At 36.6% G+C, this 25,281-nt stretch overlaps 1 protein-coding gene across 1 annotated transcript in view; it reads left to right on the top strand.

Annotated features, from left to right (window-relative positions):
* Positions 1-24,872, top strand: part of LOC126095231 (putative neutral sphingomyelinase) — a 117,039-nt gene extending 92,167 nt beyond the window's left edge. The window contains exons 7-8 of the mRNA XM_049909977.1: positions 9,382-9,702; positions 21,629-24,872. Coding sequence (XP_049765934.1) covers positions 9,382-9,702; positions 21,629-22,002 — 695 coding nt within the window. The 3' untranslated portion in view covers positions 22,003-24,872. The remainder of the gene's footprint in view (positions 1-9,381; positions 9,703-21,628) is intronic.
* Positions 24,873-25,281: the final 409 nt, after the last annotated feature.

The following is a 25,281-nucleotide window of genomic DNA, read 5'->3' as shown; positions in this document are numbered from 1 at the left end:
AATGACCTTTCCATATCTGTAGAAGAAAATACACCATCTCACTGTTAAAAAGTATCTTGATCCGGGAGGGGGGGGGGGGGGGGGGACACATTGAGAATGGCATTTGATTAGTCAAACTAATACGAGGTGTGTTTTTTAAGTGCCGTTTTTAAATTAAAAAAAGGCGTGCTAAGATATCTCAATAATTTTATTTCTACATGAAAGCCTGTGCCTTAATCTACTTTTCTACATAATTTCCATCAATATTGAGGCACTTGTCATAATGTTGTACCAGTTTTTGAATACCCTTCTCATAGAAGTCTGCCACCTGACTTGTTTAACACTGCATCACCACTGTTTTGACTTGGTCATCGTCTTGAAGACGCTGACTGCCCAGGTGTTTCTTCAAGTGCAGGAACAGATGGTAGTCATTGGGCGCAAGATCGGGGCTGTACAGAGGATTATCTAGAGTTTCCCATCGAAAAGATATGATGAGATCTTTGGTTTGATTCACCACATGCGGACGGGCATTGTCTTGCAGCAAAACGATGCCCTTGCTCAACTTCCATGGACTGTTGCTTTGATTCCGGTGTGACATAGGCCACCCATGTTTCATCACCCATAACAATTTGGCTTAAGAAATCATCGCCGTTATTGTGGTGCCGCTCAAGGAAAGTCAATGCACTGTCTCAACGTTTGGTTTTGTGCACATCCGTCAACATTTTCAGTACGCAACTTGCGCACAATTTTTGGTAATTAAAGTCCTCGGTCACAATGCCATACAAAACACTACGAGAAAGATTAGGAAAGTCATCCCGCAAGGAGGAAATCGTAAAGCGTCTGTTTTCTCTCGCCTTATTGTGCACTTCCTGCACCAAACTTTCATTAATGACCGAAGGACGCCCACTCCGTTGTTCATCATGCACATTTGTGCAGCCATCTTTAAATGCTTTCACCCACTTTCTTACCATTCCATCACTCATAAAGTTTTCTCGGTAAACTGCACAGATATCACTATGAATATCAATCGCTTTTAGGCCTTTAGCACTAAGAAATCCTATAACAGTCCGTAATTTACTGTCAGCGGGACTCACGATTATCGGAGGCATCTTAAACACTCAGTACACTACGTAAACAAGGAAGAATCAGACTGTAATGGCATCAGTGCATAGATTAACGTACAGGCTTTCATGTAAAAATAAAATTATTGAGATATCTTAGCATGTCTTTTTTTTTTTAATTTCAAAATGGTACTTACTTAAAAAACACGCCTCGTATTATGCAATTACAAACAACTAAAAATGACCTGCAGGTACCAAATAAGATACGAAATGAAATACTGAGTGTAAATTTACCTGGAGTTCATCTGAGAAAGAAGTTAGAATGGAGTCAGAGAGTTGTTTTATTTTGAATGTTCTCATTCCCTATTGTCTTTTGGAATAATCGTCTGGGAAAGTGCTCCTAAAGTATAAAGTGTTTACCAATTTTGATTCTGTAAGGAAGTATTGTGCAAAGCTACCATAGACTGTAAGGAAGGAGAGGCACACAGCAATTAGTCACATTCCCATTAGTTTTCATTACTCTTACATATCTAGATTTCGGCTATAAATATATACACCAGTAAGATCGTATGGTGACATGTACTGCCATGAGTTTGTTTGATTGTAACTTAAATGCACTGAAGATGGCTATTAATAGCAAGATCTAGATATGCAAGAGTAATAAAAACTAATGGGATTTCGAGTGATTGCTGTGTACCTCTCCTTTCATAAAGTTTTCATTCAGCAAAAGTGAACAGTAAGAATGGTACTTGGGTTTCTAACACACACAGCCTCTAACATCAATTCATCCACCTGTCCTTATACCTTTTTGAGTATGACCAGATTTGGTACTCGTTCTCAACCTAAAGTACTTAAATTTATACAGAGCGAAGAAGGCATAGCTGAATTAATTGTACTTAGCTTTTTGACGTTGTTAAAGTTCTGACGTGTCTCGAAGGCTGCTGCTTCTTCTTGTGCAAGCTTGTAAAAATAGGTTCTGGTAGTAGTTTTAAATTGACGTTTGCCTTTAAATAAATAGTCTTGGCCCGAGTTCGAGTCTCAGTCCAGCACATAGTTTTAATCTGCCAGGAAGTTTCAGTCTTGGCCATGATGTCATTTTCCACCAGATGGTTTAATTGCATGTTCTGATACACTTTCACAACTGGTTACAACGTTCACATATGTAAGTGATGACAACAATTTATAGAGTGACCCTTTGACATACATCCACTTTTGAGCATCCCCGACAATCAAGTGTGTCGTCTGCATCGATATGCCAAAGATCTCGTAAAATCTTCAAGTTCAGGTTGGAGTTGTTATCCTGGTTTTTCTATGTACGCTTTTTACACATGCTAATACTGTTACAAAAGCTACAACAATGTGGAACCTATAGTTTGAAAATAACACCTACCATAGCTATTGGTAATTATTTATGGGAATATGATTTTATTTCGTGTTGACAATAGTATACTTAATATGATTTGGGAATTTTTTCCAGTTTGATTGTCAAACAGGTGTTTTGCTGTTTTGTGTTTTTCTGTGAATAGGCTATATCTGTTTTATGTTGCCTATTAGGATTTAAAAATAATAAAGTAATTTTGGTGTGAACTGTTTTGTGAGCCAACTATGCTTTTGAATTCAAAATTATGACACAATTTTCTGATTTCAAATTTGGCTATTTTCTGTTTGGGATAGAACTGACAAAAAAACTAGGAAGCATTTCAGTGTCTCTGTCTCCTAAGTTATCAGATGAGACTAATGTTCCAAACGATAAATTTAATTAATAATTTAACATTTTTGCACAATTTGTAATTTTCATCTTTTAGTTTGTTATTGACATTAACATGGCTATTTCTGTGATGTCAGTTGACAGAGGATTGTTTACAAGTAATAAGCATTTTTCTGTTTCAAAATTTATGTTTTCTTGATAATTGTGTAGTTACAAATTTGATTATAAGCCAACATTGAAGATAATTTTTGATAAACTGTAAAATCTGTATTATATCTGTTATCTATAGGACTTACAGGGTGTCTACAGATGTTATCTATTGAAAAATATTGTGTGAACAGTTTGACCAGATTGTAAAGATAAACTAGAAAGTCTTGCTGAATCTACCGATGGAATATCCATAATGTTAGAAGCCCAATAAAGTTTACTCTTCAGTGGTATTCAGTGCCCCTACGTGTGATGTGCACAATTTCAATATGAGACAAAAAATAATTTAACATGAAGACTTTGCCTTTTTGTGTAGGGTTCGGAGCGGATTTATCTACTGTGGTACCAAGTCCTCTAACAAGCCATTAGCCACTCCTCCTGCAAATTACCTGCTTAGAGAGAAACAGCAACTATTTTATGTAACAAACAGAAGAGCCTCCCTATTTTCCTTCAAAAATCATGTCCAGAAGCAGCTGTCTCAAACCTTATCTCCCAGGACCCCTTGCACATTCTCATGAGGAGCCACAAAGGGATATTCCATTAATTGCTCAGTAGCACCCATAACTGGCTACATTATTCCATTCCTTGAAACAAGGATAAGTATGTCACACATGAATTTTCCAAAGAGGTGTTCCAACACCCATGCAAGATACTTAACATTCTTTGCCACCCATGTGTCCATTTTACTCACAAATTACTGTCGCAGAGGTCATGGGGCATTCATGTGCAAATCCAACAACTGCCCACCATCTCCTGTCCTAACCTGTCACTGTCATTTACTGTTCAGAGATGGGCCACTTATGAAAACTCATGTCTTGTCTGCCAACTTCGCTGCAGCCACTACAGAGCATTCTATGTAAGTATGTCTATGAACCAATCATCCAGCCAGATGAATAGCCAGTTCAACTTCTTCTTCACAATCTGTTGCACCACTCACTCTTATAACCTCAAACATTCTGGGTTTAACAGCTGGGGATTGTACCTGCATATTAATTCCCTTGTGCACCTTGCCATCCACCTGCTTTTGCCCTGTCTCCTGTTTCCAGCCCCTACATCAAGACTGTTTACCATTTTCCACTACCTCGTCGATGTCTCCACCCACCACCCATGCTAGCTGAGGTGATGCTTGTTCCAGTTGAAGCTGCAAATTAAATAATAAGTCTAATGAAACTAAAGTGATAACCTTATTATATAATAATAAGAAGCAATAGCTAAAATAAAACTAGTCTGTCTGAAAGTGCCCATTGTAGCACATCCATGAAGCCAGTCTACTGCTGGGTAACATTCAGTACCGTGGTTCTCCAACCCATGCATTATCCACTGCGTGAAGAGGCTTCCAAGTGCAGTGCTTATTTCAGATGACCCCAAACACACTTTATCAGATTCACATCTGCAGATACAGAGTTCATTCAGTTCATTGGATTCCTGCCTACTGGAGGAAGGTGGTGCAAAATGCTCACACATTAAAGCTTCAAAACATAAAAATGTTGCTTAAACGTTCACAATAGGACTGAAAAATAAGATGAATGATCCTGTCCCAGTATTGCACAGCCTTTAAAGTGAACTTGATAGTGAAGTGAGATATCTTAACATCAGTTCATGATTCCAGGCCTAAATATGACTGACCACCCTGTTGAATCATGATGGGATGCTTGAGACATGCACTGGCATCTGGGCCCTTGAAATTGGAAGTCAATCATCATATATCAGGAAAATCCTGCCCTAGACTATAAAACAAACCCAACAATATTGATTCAGTTTCAGTTCCAGGTGTTCCCTTGCCCATCTTCAACCACAGCATTGTCTAGATCGGTACAGCACTCCCAGATACTTCTAAAAAGGCAACCTAGTGTTGTGTTGCATTCTCCTCAGGATAACTATGAACTGTAAATTTAGCTAGTGTAGTTGGCCACAAGTGACTATTGCAAAGACAGATGTTCAATGTTTTGTCTCTCATGATAGAGGTTGAATGTTTGAATGATGTTGATGTGGTTTACACCTGTTTGGCTGATAACCCTTCCTGCTGTAAAGTGACAATGCAAGCACAGTCTAAGCATGAAATTTCCCTGTGAGGCATGTTGACAGACTGGACAGTGCACACAAGCTGCATTGTTGTATTCACTGTTGGAGACACAGCATGCTCTAGTGAACAGCTCTGAGAATGTAGGTTTACCTTTACCTCCATCACACAGGTACAGGTGGCTGTATATATCGATTTTCTGTGGTGAATAGAGTATTGAGAAAGAGTTTCTAACTAAAAAAAAAAGAAAAAACATTAACTATGCTATTCATGAGAAACTGTTTTGCATAGTTTATTTTAGGTAGCAGTGTAATTATGTGTCAATATTTTTCTAGAGTAAATTGATGGCCCGGAATTCCTATACATGTTAACTTCAAAATTCAGTTTTGGATCCTGCATCACATCCATAATTTTCATTAGTATTAATATTGTGTTGTAGAATAAACTGTGACAGATGATTTAAAATTAAGAATGTTATATTTCAAAATTCCTAAAACTAACAATCTTGTGTCCACACTACATAAATCATTAATGCCCTTGCTCATTACCAATATTTCTGTTTTTCTCAAGCAATATGGAAAAGAATTAATGTAATACTGTGACGAAAATCAGTGATGCAATGACACAGTTGTTTCATATTAGATTAGATTAATATTTGTCCCATAGCTCATGAATACGTATCTGTCAGACTTTTGATGCAATTTGGTAAGCGACCAAAGATTTTTGTGGCAGCATAATTCACCCCTTTCTGTGCCAAAGTTAAGATTTAACCCAAAGTAGTGAATACCAGCTTTTCTCCTAGTGTTGAAGCTATGCACATTACTATTGCTTTTGGATTGGGATGGGTTAAATAACAAATTTCATAGCTGAAAAGTAATTGGATAGATAAAAAAAATCTACTCGCCAAGTGGCAGCAGAGCACACACGTAAAAGGAGGTTATAATCAGACAGCTTTCAGAGTCAGTGGCTCCTTCTTTAGGCTGAATGCTTGAAGGTGTAGGAAAAGGAATGAAAGAAAATGATTAGAGAGGTCTAGGGAATGGGGTAGATTTTGGAAATGTCACCCAGAGCTGCAGATCAGGGTAGATGTACCAGACGGATGAGAATTGTTCTGCCACCACTTGGTGAGTAGATTTTTTTGTCTATCCAATTACATTTTATTGTCAAAAGTGGATTGTTTTCATTGTTAAATTTCATAAGTAAATATACATATTGCGAAGCTATTGTGAATATCTCTTGTTCTTTAAATAAATGTCTGCAAGGTGATCTTGGCTGGGCTGCAGCTGTTACTCTGATTACATGCTTTTGTGCAATGATTACTTTTGTCCTTAATGATGAATTACCCCCGTACATGATGCCATATGAAAGTAGTGAATGAAAATAGGCACAATAAGCTAATTTACTTATATGTTTATTGCCAAAATTTGCAATAACCCTAATAACATAAGTAGCTGAACTCAAACATTTCAACAGATCATCAATGTGTTTCTTCCAATTCAATCTTTCATCAATGCACTCATCCAAAAATTTGGAATATTCTACCTTAGCTACAGACTTCTGTTCAAGCTCTATATTTATTAATAATGTTGTGCCATATACTGTACTGAACTGCATATACTGTGTTTTATCAAAATTTAATGAGAGCCCATTTACAGAGAACCACTTAATAATTTTCTGAAAGACATTATTTACAATGTTCTTTGCTAATTCTTGTTTATTTGTTGCAATTACTATACTTTTATCATCAGCAAAAAGAACTAGCTTCTCATCTTCGTGGTTATAGAGTGGCAAGTCATTAATATACACTCATGTTCAGAAAAAACAGAACACCTTGAACTGCTAGAGATAGGATGTTCATATTCACAGGACATGTACATTAGTATGTTTTTCAGAAATGATAAGCTTTTGAACCATGTCGGACAGAAGATTCAAGGTCAACATCGAAATCGCTGTGCAGCACCACCTATCGTTAAAATGTGCTGGCGGCTCTTCTTGTCATTATAAACTGAAGGGAATGGATCAGTGTGACCTGAGCAGACGTGCAGGAGGCCTCGCAGATGTATAAGCAAACTGTACCATCAAATCAGTGAGTTTGAAAGAGGGGGCATTGTTGGCGTGAAAGAATGTGGTGCATCCATTTGGGAAATTGCTGCTTGTGTGGCACAGAGTGCTGCAGCAGTGCAACAGGTGTGTGCAGAATGGTTCATGTAAGGCCATAGAACACGACGAGATAGGTCAGATCACGTCAGCCAGATCACACCCCAAGATGATCAATGTCTCATCCAATATCATTGCAGGACAGATATGTGGCCTCCTCGGCTCTAGTGGAACACATCATACACTTTCAGGGGTGATAGTCCATCGCCATTTATTATGGAGGGGTTCAGTGTGCTTCGTTCCCTTCTCCGTCTTCCTTTGACGAATATACAAAAACATGCTAGACGGCATTGGTACATAGAACATCATCACTGGTGACAAGAAAGACATCAGATAGTGTTTTCAGAAGAATTCAGATTCTGTTTGTTTGACAATGATGGCCACATTTCGATTCACCGCAGGCGGAGGGAGTGGCATCACAGTGACTGCACTGGCACAAGACTTGGTGCCAGCTCAAGGCCTTATGATGTGGGATGCTGTTGGGTACAACCACAAATCACAGTTGGTGCATGCCCAGGGCACTATGATCAGTGTGACCTATGTGAATGACATCCTGCAACCTGTAGCCATACCATTCGTCCACAAAGCCTCAGATGCCATTTTTCAGCCAGACATTTACACAACCACATGTTGCTGCATGAACACGTCATCTTGGTGTCACATGATGGTAGCCTTTTTCCCTGGCCTGACAGATCACCAGACTTATCATCAGTCGAAAATGTCTGGGATATGGTGAAATGACAGGTGCAGTGTTGTGACCAAATGCCAACCACCACAGATGAACTTTGGAATCAGGTGGCTGCAGCATGGATGGCTATACCGCAGGATCCCATTCGCATCTTATATGTGTCAATGCCATTATGCATGGAACATGTTATCAGGGCCCATGGCAGACCATGCACCTACTAGGCAACAGGACACACGATGAACCAAGGTGACTGAAATCCTAATCATTCCTGCAGACCATACTAATGTACATGTCCACTGAATATGAACATTCTGTCTCTAGTCATTCAAGGTGTTCTGTTTTTTCTGAATGTGAGTCTATATTAAGAACAATAAGGGACCCAAGATTGAATCTTGTGGCACCCCATTTTTGATATGTCCCCAGTTTGAGGACTTGATCCTATTTTCTCGACAGCATATAGAAAATCATTATTAAAAATATTTTTAACCTCTGACTTTTTGTTAATAAACTTTTCATTCAGTTTGATGGTAATACTGTCTTTCTGTGTTCTTGGTTGCTCTGTTTCCCTTTCAACAATATTCCAAATTGTTTTAATTTTATTATCGGAGTTGCTAATCTCGGACATAATACTCATACTTATGGACTTATAATAACTTTCCTTAATACAGTACAGTAATTTTTATAATACTTGACTGTTATTCTTTCATGCTATTAGATATATTTCCCTTTCCCAGTTACAAGATATTTGTATCTCCATAGCAATCCATGGTAGAAGTGAAAAGAGTCACCTATGTGGGTACACAAGCATTCAAGGCCCTGTCACAGCATAGTAAATGTGTTGTGGGTAATGCATGGTGGATATTAAGACTGAATTAAATAATTTTCTTTTGGGCTACTGCTCCAGCTCCATTGAAGTGTATTTGTGTTATAATTAACAATATTATGAAAAGTATAGTTGCTACTCACCATATAATAGAGATGCTTAGTTGTTGATAGGCACAACAAAAAGACTGTCAGAAAGTGAGCTTTCAGCCAGTAAAGCCTTTGTCGAAAATAGTCAACACACACACACACACACACACACACACACACACACACACACACACACACACACACCAATGCAAATCTCACACACATGACCAGTTACAATTAATGTATTAAGTTATAATCTGATTAATATTAGGACCATAATACTTAAATATTTCACAATTTTAAGCAATTTTAGATATAAGGGTAAAATCACAATTTTTTTGTTACACTATTTACTAAGACTCCTTGATCATTTAAGCAATATGCTGCTCCTGACAAACTGTCTCCTGCATTTCCTATGCCCTTTGTCATTGTACATCTTGTGACTCTGTTGTACTTCCACATCTTCTCTCAAGTTTCTTCCTTAGTTCTCTGTTCTCTCATGTGCCTCTCTTCTCATAATCAAGTGGGAGCCACACATGAAGACTTAAGCTAAATTTGTTTCCTGTAGAACTGTGTTGCTGCAAGCACACATCCTTTCCAGCTCTTTGCTGAGTATGCTTACAAATAAATTTCATTTTTTCCCCCCCAGATGAACCAAAGCCGGATCCAATACCCGCTCTGACTGAGGGAGTGGCAGTTTGTGGCAGCGCACTTCGCCAGCTTCGAAGATCCCGCCGCATTTACTGGGTGTTTTCTGTGCTGTTCTTCGTCGCAGTTGTGTGTGCAACAGTATTTGATGCGCCAGAAGCTTATGACAAGATACTCGATGTGGTTATTGCTGTGGCTTCTATTTTGTTTTGCTTTACACTTTTTATGTGTTCTTTGTGGAACCCAATAGAAGTTAATGCAATACGAGCTGGAAAGTTAGCAATGGAAGTGACATTAGCTGCTGCAGAACTGCGTCTGGCAGGTAAAGATTTATAGATAGGGTGCAAGCATTTATACAAATGCTTAAATTTACTCGCATTTATAGCTTGCCAGTACAAATTATCTTGCCAATTTCTCTGCAAGTGCTGGCAGACTTAAGAACTCTGCCGTACTCAGAAAGCTCATTTATTTTGGGACCACATTTTGATGTGGGGAAGCAGCAGTGATCTAAATGTGAATTTAAACTATTTTGGGAGATAAATATCTTAGCTTTTCTCTCGATTCTTGGGTGTACCAAAGCTCAATTTAAAACTACATGCTTCTGAAATGTACGGAGCTGTAGTTTTTTCTGTAACACTGTAGTAGATAGGCCCCTGTTTATACATTTTTATATGAAATTCTATTGAATTCTAAAAACTCTTTTTTTTAATTTTAAAAGGTGAACTAGGTCTGCACATGTTTATTTAAGAAGACCAAGAAATATTGGAACAGTATTTAACTCGTAAAAATTGTGGTTATAATTACTGCGTTTACACAGAACAGTGTCTTCTTGTAAATTCTGGGAAATCTGGTTTTCATGCTGAGAAAAAAGACACTCTCACTCTATGGCTGAACAAATGATGAATTATCTGCAAACAGACCCTTATCTTTATCATTCTTTCTGCCATGAGGTGAATAACTATTCCCCTTTTGTTAACTTTCACTTTTCACTTACATGTAAAATAGTTTTTCTACCTGTGACAGAAAAAATTTAATGCTTGCTTTCAGTTTCTTGAACAAATATTTTTTGCAGTTCGAGAATTTTAGAATCAAGGAGCCAATTTTAAAACATGTACAGTTGAATTGCCTTGTGATGAATGAGTGCTCTAGCACATAAGATGAAACCACCGAAAGTATTGTGTAGACAGAAGTGCTGTTGTGTAGATGTGTGATACAAAACTTGTTTGTAACAAAATATTACTCATTCAATGCTGGGACCAGATGAATAGATAAATTTCTTGATTTATTAATGATTCAGTTGAGCATCTCTTTTCTATCAGGTGCTAAGTACATAACTTTACACTTGCACATATAGGTTTTCTTTTTGTCATTATCATTAATTTTTTTATGGACGAAAATGGATCAACAGCTAAGTAAACATTTTAGTTTTTTCTCTTCTACATTGACACATTTATTATTATTATTCTATGCTTTTTAAGGATGTGGATTGCCCTTTCAGTCTCCTATACAAAGAGAACCATGTTCTACCTTCCTGTTGTGAAGTTGATTGTGGAGTCTGTCCATATGAACAAGAGAGAGAATTGTCAGGAGTCGAAATGAGGGATGATGAACATTTTTCGAGGTGTATAATGGATGTTGAAACAGAATAACTAAATGTGCATATATGTTAATGGAAGTTTTTGACAGAAGGGCAAGCTTTCATAACTTACGTGAGGTAACGGTCTTAAGTATTTGAAAGGAGAAAAATTCAGACTTAATATATATATTAATATCTGGTACAAGTCAGATACGTAATCCATTTCAGCACTGAGGTTTAGAAAGAGAGTAAGTATCATAGTAACAGGAAAAGTGTGTGTGTCATTGTTGCCAATTGTTGATTGCATCTGAGGGAAATAAAAAAATTCTGTGGTCTTCGTTTGTGATGCTCATCACTCTTACCCAGTAAGATAGTTGTCTATATGGAAATGCAGACTTTCACAGTGAATCTCGATGATGAAGTTTTCTCAGGTTATCAGCCGAGACAAGGTGTTGTCCTGCTGCAGAATGATGCCTTGACTCGGCTAAGATAATTGTCAGCTGTTAGTGACATTGCATATTGAGAAGACTTTTTGGGTCAGTTATTAAGTGTTTATTTGATGGCACTATGAAAACAGTGTTTTACCTGATATGTCTTTGAACTGTTCTTCCAAAGTAGAAAATTCCATCAAAATTAGTGAAGTTATTTAGCATTAAAAGACTAGACTTATATCTAGATAGCAAAGGGTTCAAATCTCCATCCACTGACCTTGATTCAGGTTTTCCCAATTTACCTAAGTAAGTTAAGGTGAAAATCAAGGCATTGCCAACTCCTTTCCATATTCTCCTTGACTGAGCTAGTGATTCACCAGTAATTACCACAGTGATGGTGGCATATTACATCATATCTTCTTTATACAGTGTGCAGCTCAAGGGCTGTTCCTGACAATAATAAACACAATTGCGTGGTCTGGTATTTTGACATTGATATGCATATTGCTGATCAGCTAGGATAACTGAAAGCTGACCATATTATATCACATCCTTTAGGATATTTAATGATAAACATTGATCTGTCAGTTTGACTAGTAAGTCATGTAAGTATCTTTACATTTGTTTATTTTCTAGGTCTTTGATGTAGTTACAAATGAATATTCATTCACTTTGAGTGCATTTGGCTATACAGAACAAGTGATCAGATTTGCGTTCTTGGGTTTCATCAACTCTTGTTTAAATTTACAGAGCTATTCTCACAATTTCTATGTAATGCACTGATCTTGTGTCCCTGTTCTTAGTAGTTATAATTCACTGTACTTTTTAATGACGACATCATAAGCTGTTGCATCTTTCTAAATTTCATTAATACACTCTATTTTATAAAGGAATACTACTGGTGGTTCATTAATTAGAATCATTGTTGTAGATACAGAACAGACATTTTGAGTCTTTCATTGTTTCTCTTAAGCTTTAAAATTAGTTCAGATTTTGTGCTGCAATTGGTGATTTATTCAGATTCAAACTTTTGGAAATTCCATTGAATTATGTAATTACATATGTATTTTTGAAAACAGTTGTACCACTTCACTCTTGCTAACTGGCCAGTTTTCAACTTTAGCTTTTCTTTTGTTTGTTGTTTCAAGTATTTGCTGTGCTATGTTATTTTCATCCACAGTTTGATTGTCTTCAGTACTATTGCATCATTGGTTATTCTGAATCAATGATAGTAACATTAAGTTTTCTGTGTCCCATTGCATTGCTGTGAGACATTCGTAATTTAAACATGTCTTTCATGCCTTTTGAAAAATGTTATTTTGTAATCATTCCTTTTGTTTCTGTTGCCCCCTATTCTTCCAGAGCTGTGTTTCATGGAATTTGTGTTGTGTGAACTGCATGCCTCTTTGGTCAGCTGGTCTGCCAATTCATTTCTGTAGATAAATGTATGTGTGAGCTTCATTCCATGTAAAGTCTATAAACTAATTATTCTTTTGCAACATTCAAGTCTCATTTCATGCTTGTTCAAATAGACTGTTGTGTTGGTTTGGATTCCTCCAAGAATATAATGTTGCTTCACTCTGTCTTATTACTGCTGTTTTTTAAGCTGTCTAATGTGTTAAGCTTGCCAAGAACCTTTACAATAATAAAGTGTTTTGTCTCATTGAGTATTCATGGCTCTGTTTACATTTTGTTATTGAGACTGACATTTTGTAGGTGAGAATTGCTACTCCTGCTCCTATTCCTTCTACAGTAGTATACTGTCAGTGAGTACTTTGCTTGTTAATACTTTTGTTAAGAAGAATTATAGGAGCCATATGAAGTCAGTTTTTATGGTGAATGGCATCCCAACTTTTCTTTCTTGTTTAATTTTTCCAACTGTATTCAATTGGAATTTTTTTTAATTTGATTATTGTTGGTGCTATACCTGACTAAATACATAGTGTTTAATTTTATACTATTTTGTAGGCTTTGATAATCTTGATATTACTTAATCATTGTACTTGTTTCTACTTATTGCAGTTGGACTGTCTGATTAAAGTGTTAATCCATAATGGAGATGTGTATGATAAGATCGTTAATAACACCCCTGTAGATTATTTGTAAACTCTTGGTGCCAAGTTCCCTGTTAAATCTGACCTGTTTTGATAACATGCATTTATTCTGTACAATGGTCTGTGACATGCTGTGTGTGATTGTTGAACCTAAAGTTATCATTAACAATTATTCCAAGTAATTTTAGTAAGTCAACTTGCATCATTTCAGTATTGTTCAAGAAGGTATAGACTTATGTTCTGTTCTTTTTCTTGTTAGTAAGAGGACTTTTGCTCATCGAAATGAATTTTTTTCATTTTTGGCTCATTTTGCATTTCTGTGAGGCACTGTTTCCTTTTGGAATATTAGCAAATCATCAGCAAAAGCAATAGTTCGTCTTGTGTAATTTGAGGAAGCAGATATAAAATATGTTCTAGAATCCTGTCCCACAACAAGAACCTTAGGTTGTTTTCCTGTCAGTCTTGATATTGTTGGCCGACAAAAATGCCACTCATAAATATAAATTTTAACTGAGTTGTATAAGTTGGTAGAATACAGAAATTATTTTAATGATCTGAGAATACTAGGCCATTAAGTGCCATCAAAGGCTCCCTGTAATCTAGACACCTAGGCTTACCATTAACATCTATTAATCATGCACCAAACATTGAATATACCACTTCTAAAGTGTCTACAGACTTTCCTCTGGAGTAAAGTGATAGCAGTCTTTGTACCAGACTTCATAGATAAATTTGCTGAAGAGAAGACAATCGTATAACTTTCCCCTGTCAGTTTTTTAATTACTTCAACTCATTTTTGTCATTTCTTTCTCATCATGTTTTTGTCTGTTTTCTTATACTTTATACTTCATGTCTTTGTTTTCCGTTTTTAATCATCATTTTCATGTCATGAAATTTTTGCTCTTTTAGAAGTCTTCTATTAGTTTCTGCATATACAAGAACCTCATTCTATCTCAACTAGGTGGGACCAGATGAAATTTGGATCAACAAATATCAAGATTTCTGGAAATATTCTACTACATGCAAAACTGATATGTACGACAATATACAAACCCATTATTTTGCCACTAAGAAGAAGAGCTTCATTGACACTTGAACTCTATATTTACTGCAGTCTACTCTAGTTTATTTACAGCTATAGTGTGTAAAATTCTTGTGTTCTAAGCTTGTGTGGTGTTTGAGAGCAACATGATCCTGTAAGCCATTCACTAACATCAGATCGGCTGGAGTTGTTGTCCATTCTAGGTTACCTACTAGTTTTACCATTTATGCCACTGCATCCCCATGAGGAATTATTTCTTTCCCTGAAAAGGTGCTTTTGTTGTCCACCTCATCAACACTGCCCTTCTCTGTAGTACAAAAGGCAGCAATACAACTTTTGTCATCAGTCGTCATGCTGTAACCAGCTTCGCTGCCATTCTGCAACTATTTCTTGCATCCAAACAACCAGGAATGTGTGGTAACATTTAAATAAATTCAGGAATGTTGCAGACTTCGCAAATTTCAGCAGTTGAATCACAAATACCAGGCCATACTGTTTTCCATGACTTCAGAATCAGTAGTTCAATAACTTAATCCCAAGAAGATGCAACCATAAAATTCATATATTTGATATTTACCAATTTCAATACACAAAACACACCACCTTCTTCCCTTCTTGAATTAATTTACACAGTAGCAGTCTTCTGTATACCCCTTTGATGCACTCCAGTACGCCTTGATCCTTGGGTTGTAGAAGGACCATTATGTTAAGAGGGAAGAACTTCACACTGATGTCACCACTGACAACCTGGTCCACTCCCTGGTGCGACAGTGCATTGCCAATAACCAGTATTTTCTCACACTTGGCACAAAATCATCATTATACCAGTTTTTTTAAAATGCCACTGTTCATCCCTGCATATCTTTATGATTTTTAGATAGTTGACAAACAGGACCGATGACCATGTTTCAATGCATGAAGATGTTTTGATTTTCCTATCAACAGCAATGGAATTTGTGTATTCTGGTCGCATTTCTACAAACCATAACTTTAACTCTATTGTTACATCTCTGCTCTAATGTGGAAGCCAACATCTTACTAGGTAGCATCCGATAAAAAAGTCCAGATTCATCCGCATTTTAAATCTGGTTTGTAGTTAAGTTTTTGGAGGAAATAACACCTTGAAATTCTTTTATGAAATTTTCTACAGCCGTTGTATTCCGTAAAAAAACTTTCACCGAAAGCTGGGGTATGCCATGATGAGCTTTCCAACTAATATTGTTTGGGTGTGTAGTTAGGATCGTCATTGGATAGGTTGCCTTTTCTGGCAGGATTTGACCCAATATCAGAACACCATGGTCTCTCTTTCCCACTGAACCAAACAACTAATGCTTCAACCAGTGTTTCATTTCTGGCTTTCGTTATTTTACTACAATTCGGCAAACTGCCTTGAGTCATCTTTTGAAGCAGAATAGTCAGTTTCTTTTCAGTTCTTCTTCCATTCTGACACAGTTGATATCCCTATACCACATTCTGCTACTACATTTTTCAGCAGTTTCCCCTTGTCTGCTCTGTGTACTGCTTACAACTTTTTGTCCTTAAACACAACCAGTTTCGTTTGCTTCAAAGCCATTTCACTCACACATACACTCAAACATGGGAACAGAAGAACAATACTGGTACAGCTTTTTAACGCTGTAAGGAATAGATTCACACAGACTCTAGTAACGTATCTGGAAGCTTGCTGCATGCTGCACATTTTTGTGTTAAAACAAATGGAAAAGGAAGCAAAAAAAATCCAGATAAACTGGAAATCCAGGTTAATGAGAGCCAGATAAATGAGTTTCTTGTGTAATGTCTTATCTGTTGGTTACTTACGCCTTTCTCAATTTAATGTAAATTTTCATCGAATTAGCATTTCCTGATCTACAGTTCACTACCAGTAGCCATCCTTTTCCAAAAGCTGGGAACTTACTTGTTATGGTGTTTTATACTTAAGTTGTTTTTTTCATATTGCTGCATTTCCGTTTGTAGCTATGTTTTCCAATCTTTTCTATTCCAAGAACATTTAGTATGAGTTTCATGTTCATAGTCATGAATCAACTTCTCTAAATAAATAAACAGAATGGTGCAGTTGTTAGCACATTGGGCTTGCATTCTGGATGAGCAAGGTCAAATCCCTGCTTGGTTATCCAGATTAGGTATTCTGGTTTCCCTAAATCACTTAAGGCAATTGCCAGGATGGTTTCTTTAAAAAATTTCATAGCCAGTGCCCCTCTCTATCTTTGTCCTATCCTAGCTAGTGCTCCATCTGTAATGACCTTTTTGTCAGTGGGACTTTAAACTGTCATCTTCCTTAATTACTTCCATCTGCACTAATTGTTTACCAAAAAAAGTTTTCAGGTGCAATATTTCTTTACTTCTTCATAACTGTCCTTCAAATGTCACTAAATGTGTATGTCTGGCTTTGCTGTGTGGGCAAACTACACAACTTGTGTTAACAGTTATGCCAACAGCAGTATAACTTTGTAGCGTGTGCTTCCAAAGAATGTGATATTTTAAACTACAAATAAAAACTTAAAACTTCTGCCAAAAAGTGCAAGGTGGCTGGTGTTTGTATCCTTTTGTGACGATTTTTGAGATTATAGTTGTGGTTTAAGGGATATTCTTATACCTAACTTTTCATAGCCCACTGTTTTAGTTATTTAGTCCAGATAGTGTTAAATTTTTCTCTTTTTGAAGAATTAGAAATTAGACAATACAAAAAAACTGTCTCCACAGCTCTTGATTTTGTCTCTTGCAGCAGGATACAAAATGCTAAGGAGAGGGATATGTCTTGTATTATGGCTAAAAATCATTAAAACCAAATGTTCACAGAATAAATTGATAAACTCTTGTTTGTCCCTCTTGGTATAAACACACTAAATGTAATGTGGTATAAAAATTCCTTAGAGTGATTGTTTCCTTCCTCTTAGATTTTAAATCAGGCCTGTTGATGACTCAGTTCACTAAATGTAGTTTCATAGCCAAAACAAATAAACTCTCATTAGCGTTGACAGTACGCTGGTGCCTTGTAATTGTCACTTATCACTTAGGCCTAATATGCTGCTCTTAAATGACTGAACAGCTTAGGCTTTGAGAGCATAAATTTGTGTGTAGCAGCCTTTTAGAAGGCTTTAACTTTTTTTTAATTTCTGACCTTGGCCAACTATGGACCACAAAGAACTTCTGCTTACAGAACCTCTTTATTTTATTTTTATTTATTTATTTTTTCTTTACTCCTTGGAAATTATCCGTTTGGGCCTCTTATTTGGTCGTTTGTCTTGAAATGATTTTACACCATTATCTTTGCTTCTGAACTGTCTTCTATTGTCCACTAACTGCGGCGTAATTCCAAGTTCCGCAGCATCCCTGTTTACCTCATCTAGCCATTTACATGTGGTTCTTAACCCCCTGATGTGGGTGAAGGCACTTTTCGTCAGTCTGCATTTCATCTGTTCTTAGTTGTTGCCCATAAAACTTCAACTTCTGTTTCCTCATTGTGTCTGTGGTCTTTTCAGTGTATGTAGAGTTCCTTGTTTTTCCTCATTTTCCAATTCCCACCAGTAGTCTTCTGTGGTCCAAGTATTTTTCTCAGAATCTTCCTTTTTTTCTTTTCAAGTTCTTGTAGCTCCCCTTTCTTATTTGAAATAAGACACTCCAAAGCATACAATCCTTCAGGTTGTACTAGGTTGTACTACTGAGTTATAGTGTATGATTGTGACCTTGTAGGGTAATGCCTGTTTGTTGTACTTGTTCTGTGTTAGCTTGTAGGCCAGGTCTAGTTTCCCGGCTCTTCCTTTGTTTGCCTCTGTATCCAGTCTGTTACATTGGATCCATTCCTCCAGGTATTTAAACTTCTCTGTCCTCTTTAATCTTCCTATGATTTACTTCCATGCATCTCTCACTTCAGTTCCTGTGTTCTGTATATTCTATTTTTTCGTAGGAGATTTCAAGACCCATTTGTTCTGCGATTTCAGGAAGACTCAAGCATGTTTCGAACAACTTCTTGGTTGTTGGCTAAGAGGGCAAGGCCATCGGCAAAAGCTAAACACTTGATGTCCAGGTTCTGTTATTCCCTCCCAAGGCATATTCCTCTTATTCCTTTCAAATTCAGAGCCTCTTTCCAAGTTTTCACTATTTTATCTAGTATGATGTGAGAGAGGATTGGTGTAATCCGTCTCCTCTGACCCCTGCTAGGCTTTCAAACAGATCAGAAATTTTCAAAAATTTCTCCAAAGAACTTGACTTTGGAGATGGTTCCTATCAGTGTTTGTTCAGAGACTTCTCTAATTTTTTCCCCCAGACTGTTCCAGGGTACTAAATAATGTTTGTCTGTCTGTCAAGTTGCATGCATTTTTAAAGTTGACAAAGATCACCACAATTTTCTGGTTCCACACAGCTCTTGTGCGCAGAATGCATTTTATGTTGAATATCTGTTTGGCACACGATCTTCCTTTCTGGAAACCAGCTTGGTATATTCCAGTGAGGTGATCAGCCTATTCTTCAACTCTGCTCAGCAGAGCTTCAGAGAGTATCTTATAAGTGATTGAAAGTGGTGTAATTATTTGGATCCATTCAATTACCTTTTTTATATATTTCCAGTCATTTGGGGTCTGTCCCGTGTTCCATATTTCTTCTATAAGGTGATGGATTTTTTCTGCAGTGATCTCTTCTCTGACTTTCGACATTTCTGCCACAAGCCATCTTCCCCTAATGCTTTGTTATCTTTGAGCTCTTTGATTATCTGTTTGATCTCTTCCAGACTTGTCAGTTTAGAATCTGGATTCTCATGGATTAGTTTCGTGGCACCCTGTCTCTCCAAAGGTTCTTTGCAGTTTACCGACACATTAAAATCGTTCACCAAGAGCTCACAGTTTTCTTTGTTGCTAGTAACTATACTACCATTTGTACATTTAAAGCATAGATTTGGCAGTTGATACCCTGGAGCTCCCCTATTATGGTTCAATAAAAACACCTTGATATTGTTATTTATAAACTGTTCATCCAGTTTTTCCACCCTAGATGTGTCATGTCCTCTCTTTTCAGCTGTTTTATGATCTTGACTGCTTCTTTCCTTTCACTCCTGAATTCTTCCCAGTTTTTCTCAGTTTTGTTGGGATTCCACCTCTTCCAGGATTTTACTCTTCATTCAAGTGCTTCATCACATTTTACATTCCATCACGTGGGCTTCCTTTTTCTTGGAGGGTTTCCTAAACTTTCAGGTGCTGTGATCAAGTATTCTCTGATCTCTTCTCAGCCATTTATATCGATATCAGAAAGGTTTTCATGGTATTTATCTTGATTCTGCTTCAGTGTCTCTATACTGATTTTGGGCTTCCTGCTTGTTCTCGATATGGGTCTGTTTGGCTGGAATCTTACTTTGATCTCTGAAAGGTAGTGGTCTGATTTCATATTGTCACTTTTTCTCACTGTGATGTTCAGGATTTCCTTATGATTTGGTTTGTTATAGCGACTCAGTCGATCTGGCACTCCCCAAGTGTCGTGTTGGGAGAGACCCAAGTCTTGGACATTAGTTTCAGGTTGAATTATCTGCAAAAAGCAATAAGGCTTTCAGCACTTCTAATTGTTCTTCTATGTTTCAGGTTGTTTCCCACAACTGTTCCATATTTACTTTCTCTGCCCAGCTGAGCATTGAAATCTCCAAGCAAGATTTTTACATGATGTTGAGGGATTTTGGAAGTTGCATCCTCGAGAGTTTCCCAGAAGTCATCTACCTTTCAGGGTTTCTCTTGTTATCTTCATTTATGGGGGCATGTGCATTGATAAAAGTGTAAGCTTTATTTGCAGATCGAATGGACAAGAGCGAGATCCTCTCGGTGGGAAGGTGAAATTGATGTTCGATTCAGTCTTGTTCCTTTTGACTACAAGGCTGTCCCCAGGATCAGTATGTTGGACTTATTTTTATCACAGGTTTACCTTTTATAAACTCTTCTGAATGAAATGGATTCTTATCCAGGCATCTGGTCTCTTGTAGTGCCGTATACAGGTGTTTTGCTTTTTACAATGTTTCCAGTCAGAAGTGTATTGATGTTTAGCATTCCAGGCAGGTGTTTTTGTGTGAGTCGTACATTCTGCATGTGTTTTCATCATGCCTTAAGTTGAAGATAGTTGGGAGGGAGAGCATAGCCCACTCCTCAGAGTTAAAACTGAGATTGTAAGCCCCAGAGTTCAGTTTAGGCTGCCCTTAACCTTAGTACAGACACCTTTTGCAGCCACCCCTAACCTGGAGAATAGCCACTGGGTGCTGAATTTCAGTTTCCACTAAAGGTCCAGCACATACTGAGCTTTTATATTATCCCCAAAAGCAGGGCTGCCAGTTCTGCCATACCTCTGATCTGCATATCCACCTTCATTACTGTTGAGGTCTTCATCACCACCCTGGCAAGGGGACCTGACAAGTACCATCACCCAGGCCAGGTGAACCTAGTTTTTTAATGAAGTGTTACTCCTGTCCTCCTCCTCTCTCAGCCAGGCTTGGGACTGGCTGTAGCAAAGTTTGTGAAACTTTATCAAGAAATATTGTTAATTAGTTGATTAAGAAATATTGTTAATTAGTTGATTAATTTCATATTAAATTGGCACATTTCCTCAGTTTCATTGTAACTGTCATAACTACATTAAATCACATCATGTAGAAACTGATTTTAACAGGATCTCCCAATGATGTGATGTTAATTGGACATCACACACTGAGCAGAAAGCAACTTAGGGAACCACCTGAAAGCTTCTTACAAATCAAAAAAGGAAATTTTCCTATTGCTAAGGTTATTGGAATATTATGAAAATTTAATGGACAATTATGTATAACTGAATTGTGAAAGTGCAAAGCAAGAAGTTATTAAAACTATAAAATCTCCTTTGGAACAAAAAATTCTTAAAAATATTGGTTAGTTTCAACCTAACTTTAAATGTAGCAAAGGTTTTGTTACCATTTTGTCACAAAATATTGTTGCATAATAACTTATCATTATTACTTAGGCTGCACCTCATTTCATATGTTTGCAGATATATTTTTGTGCAGTTAATGCACCTAAAAATATGGAAGTAATCATTTAAAATAAAGAATGCCATTAGTTCTCTTGCTCTTCTTGTGACTGCCATATGTGCAGTAAGTGCTAATGCATAGATTTGTTCTTCTACAGGCTTTGTGGCTCAGATGGAGGCTGCAGGGGCTGAGCATAGAGAAAGATGCCAAAATAGCAAACAGACTAGACAATCACTTACATCTGAAGTTGATGAGGGTGAGAGTAGCATGACTAATCAGTCAGATGTCCTTAGTAACAGAAGCAGTAGACAAAGCAAATGTTTATTGCTGTCAGAAAGCAAAAAGGACACTGATATGGGTTCTAGGCAGTTACTTCTCTCAGAATCAATGGATATAGTAGAAAACCATACAGGACAGCCACTTTTGCAAGAGACAAGGCATAATTCACAAGGGGAACATAGGCAGTCAATACTTATTCCAAATTTTTCATTTCTTCATAAGTGTTGGTTTAGGGCAGATTCAAAATCATAGCATGTTACCAGTTGCAGAGAAGTTATAACTGCTCGCCCCTGCAGCTCAGAAGAATGAGTCTCGAGAAGCCATCCTGATGAATAAAGTAAGAATTCCAGAGTTTATTCAGATGTGTGTGCTAATCCATACTGCCACTTGATTAAAAGTCTGCAACAGCTTGTGTTTGTGGTGTAGTTAATTTTTATAGTTTGTGTATGTGATTAACTTAGCATTTATTATCTTTTTTAGGAGGACCAAGCTGTGTAATATTTCTCTACAAATTTGTAGTTCTTCCATTAGTGAACACTTTTTGTTAAGAAAATCTTCTGTGTTTATGCTTTCCATTCTTGCATTTGAACCATTTTGTGCACATGACTGTGCGTCAAATACAATGTGTAAGGTTGTGATATCTGCTGCTCACCTGTATCTCAGACCATCCACCTCTGTTTGTCACTAATTATCAATACTTTTAGAACAAGAAAGAAAGCATCACTTTGGCTATCAAAGAGATTGTTCAGTGTGTGTGCGTGTGTGTGTGTGTGTGTGTGTGTGTGTGTGTGTGTGTGTGTGTGTGCGCGCGCGCAGGCTTTCATTTTTAGTCCAAGTACTAGCCCCCCCCCCCCTTTTCTGAGGAACAAAACTAGCTGGAGGTTAAGTTCTCTCACAGGCATTTTTTTTATTAGATACTACTGAACATATCTGTATTCTGCTGATTAGAAATAGAATAAAACTGGAGCATTCCATGTGGTGCACAAATAACTACTAACATTTTCCCTACAGTTGTACTACAGCTTGCTTTCATCCTTCATCAGTTGTGATGAACATTGCTAAATGGGTAGAATGAATCAGTAGGTCAAGTTTAACATTTGTATGTTTTAATGGGATGTCTTTAATAGTTTTTATAAAAGGGACTAGCTATCTTACTCCCTGTTATCAGGTGGTGGTAGAATTTTTGTTTGTTTTGGGACTGTCACTATTTGTAGCAAAGATTTTTTTCTATATAGCTTTTGGCAAACATAAAAAAGGCATAACATTTGTTACAAAGTGTTCCTCTTAATATCAGAAGCACAAAATTGTTTTCTCGTAACTATGTTGTACACGGTATTAGATGGATAAATATGATTTTTGAAGATTCATATCAGTAATATGGATGCTGTCATGACCGTATTGTTTATGAGAAGTTACTGTTCAGCCGTCCATTAAAAATATCTGTAGAGCAGCAGAATATAAATAATTGTTGTTGAATACCTGTTAAACATAGTTTTTGTTGTGCTGCTGTACAAGAATTTTTCAGTTATTAAAATGTATCAGTAGACTCTGTCTTTTATAACAAAAAAAAGGTAATTTTAACATATTTTTATAGTGATGATGTGAATAACACTATTATTTCGGTACCTGTCATTTGCAGCTGACTGATAATAGGTAGCTCAAATTATGTTACCCTGTCTCTTTGTTGGGTAAGAATTCCTAGGTTTAGAATCTTATTCACTTAACATTCCTATCCATGTATGTAATATGGTTCTCACTCAGTGGTCTAAAATTGAAAATAAGTTTCTCAATTGTAGCTACATTGGGTGCTATTACTTCCATTTATTGCAACTTGCAGCATAAAATTCGTAAGGGGAAATGTATGATGTAGTACCCAGTATTGTACACTATGCAATAAATAGTGTGACTCAGTACCAAGATGTACACTAATTTTCAATCAGTAGTTGCTGACTATGACTGTGGACTAAACATGAAACAGTTACCAACACAGCCCTCAATTTAGATTTGCTGTCTGTAATGTAGTATACATTATTATTTTACTGTGTTTTTGTATTATTTATTTATTTATTTATTTATTTAAATCACAAGATAACCAACAACAAATGAATGTTCCTGGCTGTATCTAGTGTTGTAACTACAGCAAGTAGAAGCACATTCTGTGATAAAGCTAAAGTGAATACTGTCTATTAGTTTTCATTTTAAAAATATGGACTGTGTGTATATTTAATGACAGCAAATAATGGTGATAAAATTAATCCATATTGCCCCATAATAGTATATTCATTGGCATGTGATTCTGCTTATAATTTAGAACTTTTTCAGTAAATAATTATTTGAAGAAAAGTGCTCAATGTTAAGACAACTGTAATATGTTGTAAGAAGTATCTGAAATTTTACATTTATTTTATTCATACCTTACAGTGACTTTTAAAAACATTAATAACTCAGTGTATGAGTGGTGATATATTTGCTTAAACACACATGCTGTATGAATTTAAATTCTTAACTTCCCTGAACACCATGTCATTATGGGGACTGCTGTAAAACATGGGCACCCACAAGCAATGCAATGCAACTTGTTTTGAGCCATCATTTCACTAGAAGTGGAAAAACTTGCTTAAGTTTCAGAGAATTTAAGTGGAAGTGCAGTAAGAGAGAGAAAGGGATTTTAGTAGTAGGAGCTGAATATTAGAAATTTTACTTTGTTGTCTTCATCATGAAACTATGTGCTATTTCATATGAAATGGCTGTACTCCAGCTTTTGTATTCTCAAGTAATATTTTGTTGTGTAAAGACATAAAATGCTGAAACATGCATGTAAATCTGTATTAAGGGTAATTGAACTTAGTAATTTCATGTTATAAGATCAGAAATGTCTCATGTCAAACAGTGGAAAATCCAGGATGGAATAATGACAATATCATGAAAAGGACTGTTTCATATTTCATTTATTGCTGGATCTTTTTTATTATGTACCAATTAAGGTTAAATGCAGTTTTTAGGGATTTTTTGTGGGGAAAAAAATATATATCAATATGTACAAAACTTATTGTGATACGCTGTGATGCTAAAGTATTATAAATATGCCAAAAATGTAAAACGTACCAATAAACTTCATAGAATTCCTGTAAAGATTTCATTTATTATGCATGACTCTAGTTTTTATTGTTCATTAATTTATTTATGTTTTGTGAATATGTCTGTAATATATGGGGACAGATATGTAATCTCTTGCAGATTACTCCTCACAGTTTGCAATTAGGTATGTGACTTGAACTTTGGGGAAATACCTTCACTTCCGTAAGGAAATACAAAACTAAAATATGTTATATAGCTTGTTACAGTACCATCTGATTCGAAGTCAAAGATTCAGATTTTGCAAGCAGCAAAAAATTATTATTTGTGGGTGATGTGATTGGAACAGAAACGCAGAATTGAAATTGATTTCTAATGAAATTTACTTTTTGAGGGGTTGAATTAATTGCTGCCTGGGTACGTTCTTTATCATTAATAACTCAAATCCACATTGCT

This window comes from Schistocerca cancellata, chromosome 8 (genome assembly GCF_023864275.1).
Source record: "Schistocerca cancellata isolate TAMUIC-IGC-003103 chromosome 8, iqSchCanc2.1, whole genome shotgun sequence".
Taxonomy (NCBI): domain Eukaryota; kingdom Metazoa; phylum Arthropoda; class Insecta; order Orthoptera; family Acrididae; genus Schistocerca; species Schistocerca cancellata.
This window is presented reverse-complemented; position numbering and strand designations above follow the sequence as displayed.